The sequence below is a fragment of the Cicer arietinum genome, chromosome 7 (assembly GCF_000331145.2).
Source record: "Cicer arietinum cultivar CDC Frontier isolate Library 1 chromosome 7, Cicar.CDCFrontier_v2.0, whole genome shotgun sequence".
Classification (NCBI taxonomy): domain Eukaryota; kingdom Viridiplantae; phylum Streptophyta; class Magnoliopsida; order Fabales; family Fabaceae; genus Cicer; species Cicer arietinum.
This window is the reverse complement of record NC_021166.2, coordinates 1,805,271-1,807,495: the sequence shown is the minus strand read 5'-3', so window position 1 is coordinate 1,807,495 and position 2,225 is coordinate 1,805,271. Positions and strand designations below refer to the sequence as shown.

The following is a 2,225-nucleotide window of genomic DNA, read 5'->3' as shown; positions in this document are numbered from 1 at the left end:
TTAAAAAATTAAAATAATAATATCAACTATAAATAATCAAATTAATAATTAATATAATTTATACATTCATGATTAATGATAAGTAATTATATTATCAACTATTCATTTCTCCAATTTATTAATTTCTTACTTTAGAAAAATCAAATCCACTTTGCATATATTAAATGAATTAAATGAATTGCCTTCCAGAAATTAATACTTAAAAATTACTCAAAACTATAACGTCGATCAACAATACTCTAAGTTAATACTCTACAAAAAATAAATTAATACTCTACTTGATCTATAAGATACCGACGATCAACAATCCTCTTTAAAAAAAAATAAGTTAGTATTCTACAAAAAAATAAATTAATACTCTACTTGATCTATAAGATCAAGTCGATGTAACAATTGACTCTCTTAATCATCTATCAATGTGGTTCAGGTTAGAATTTGCCCAACTTACAAAAAACCAACCAAATATCTCTTATCAGATGAAAAAGATGAATTCCATGTCCTTTAACTATACATCCAAACTATACATTGAAACAACTTATACGTTACATGTAAAGCATATCAAAATAAGCTAATACAAATTTGGCATTAGTATGTTCTACCAAAAGACAAAGACTATAACTAGTCAAATTCTAAATACATTCATCATATGAACACCAAACACCTAAAACAACACCCCATATAGGTTATTATCTTCTATGTTTCTATTTATATTAAAAAGATTCCATCAAGTATGAGCTCTCAGCGGTGACTTGAGGGTCACATTTCCTGCAGCATACAACATAAGCAGAGTTATGTGTGTCAAAATAATTCTTAATTAAAATACTATATCGTCAACTTGGCACAATACATTAACCATCAAAATGACTAAATTTCCTAGTCTCATCTTACATCTAAAGAACATTAAATCTAATTCTAGCATAAGTCATACTGTCTCAATCATTAAATTGAATCTCATTTTCAACAACAAACAGCAAATCATCAATTGAAATAGTTGATATATCAGAGAAGTTAAAGCAGTCAACTAACTAATGCATTTTATGCAACAAAAGACTTTTACTTGAAGTTGAAGTTGAGCGACAACTTTGGTATACGGTATGCTTCATAGTTTCCTTGTGTCCCGGAGTACGGTGATCTGAGAGATGCGTTTGAGGAACATGGCTTTCAGACCTTCGGTTCACATTTCCTAAATGATTAGTTTCTTTGTTGTTGACATTCATAGTTGACTTTCCAGTTGAAACATCCTTCCTTATTGTTACACAGTCCTCCAAAGGTTCTGCAATTTAGCAGATGAACAACACAAAATCAATGAATAATCAAGTGACAGTAACATGATGTTACATTGCAACCTGTTTTTGTTGCAGGTCAATAGACTCTTAACAATAGATCATGAAACAATTTCAGTTTCAAAATACATCAACTTTCTTTAAGTTTAATATTTTGATTCTTGCATTACTTAAAGATTCAACTTTTCAGTATTCCATTTCAATCAAATTATTTTAAATAGGAGTATTGGTATGTCTGTTTATGTTTAAGACTCCGACATAAAGCTACCAATTATGCTAAAAAAAGAGGATAAAATGAGCTGCTAGACATAATGATATGATGTTAATGAAATCATCTACCATATTTTAAAATAAAATCTAAACCTAAGCATCCAATGAATAAATGGTTTTGTAAACCTTTTCCTATTTCCAAATTGTTAGGTACTGACAAAGGTCCCTAGAGCAGGGTTCAGGGACAAACTGGTAAATAGCTGAAAATTGATTAAAAAAAAAGTACCTTGAGGTGAAAATGGAAGCTCAAGCAACGGATCATACATATACCCATGAGATTTGAGATACTCCCCAAACCAATGCTTCTCTTTTATAGGTCTTTTCAGTTCCACCACTGAGATCATAACAAACCATCAAATAAAGTAAAAAAAAAAGGCAATGAAGGAAAAGAAAATAATGGTTAAGTTTGAATTTGAAACCTTTGAAGGCGTTGGGTGAGGGTAAAACAGAGGGTTGAGGAGAGACAAGAGGAGCGTACATAAAAGTATCAGATTTGAGATAATCAAAAAACTTTTTCACCAACGGTTTTCTTCCGCTGCGCTTAATTGGTTTCTTATTTTGAACTCTAAGGCGCGTTCTGTTTTCCATTTCTTATTCGTTCTGTGTTGAATCCAAAATGCAGAGTTTTGAGAGAAAGAGGCATGGACAACGTTGTTTGTTTGTTTGTTTGTT

The 2,225-nt window shown here is 30.6% G+C and overlaps 1 protein-coding gene across 1 annotated transcript; it reads right to left on the bottom strand.

Moving 5' to 3' along the window:
• Positions 1-444: 444 nt before the first annotated feature.
• Positions 445-2,225, bottom strand: LOC101503656 (uncharacterized). The gene is made up of 4 exons (XM_004507731.4): positions 1,973-2,225; positions 1,780-1,887; positions 1,058-1,273; positions 445-765 (listed from the first exon to the last, which is right to left on the bottom strand). The coding sequence occupies exons 1-4, from the start codon at positions 2,139-2,141 to the stop codon at positions 725-727; spliced, it is 534 nt and encodes a 177-aa protein (XP_004507788.1). The 5' UTR covers positions 2,142-2,225; the 3' UTR covers positions 445-724.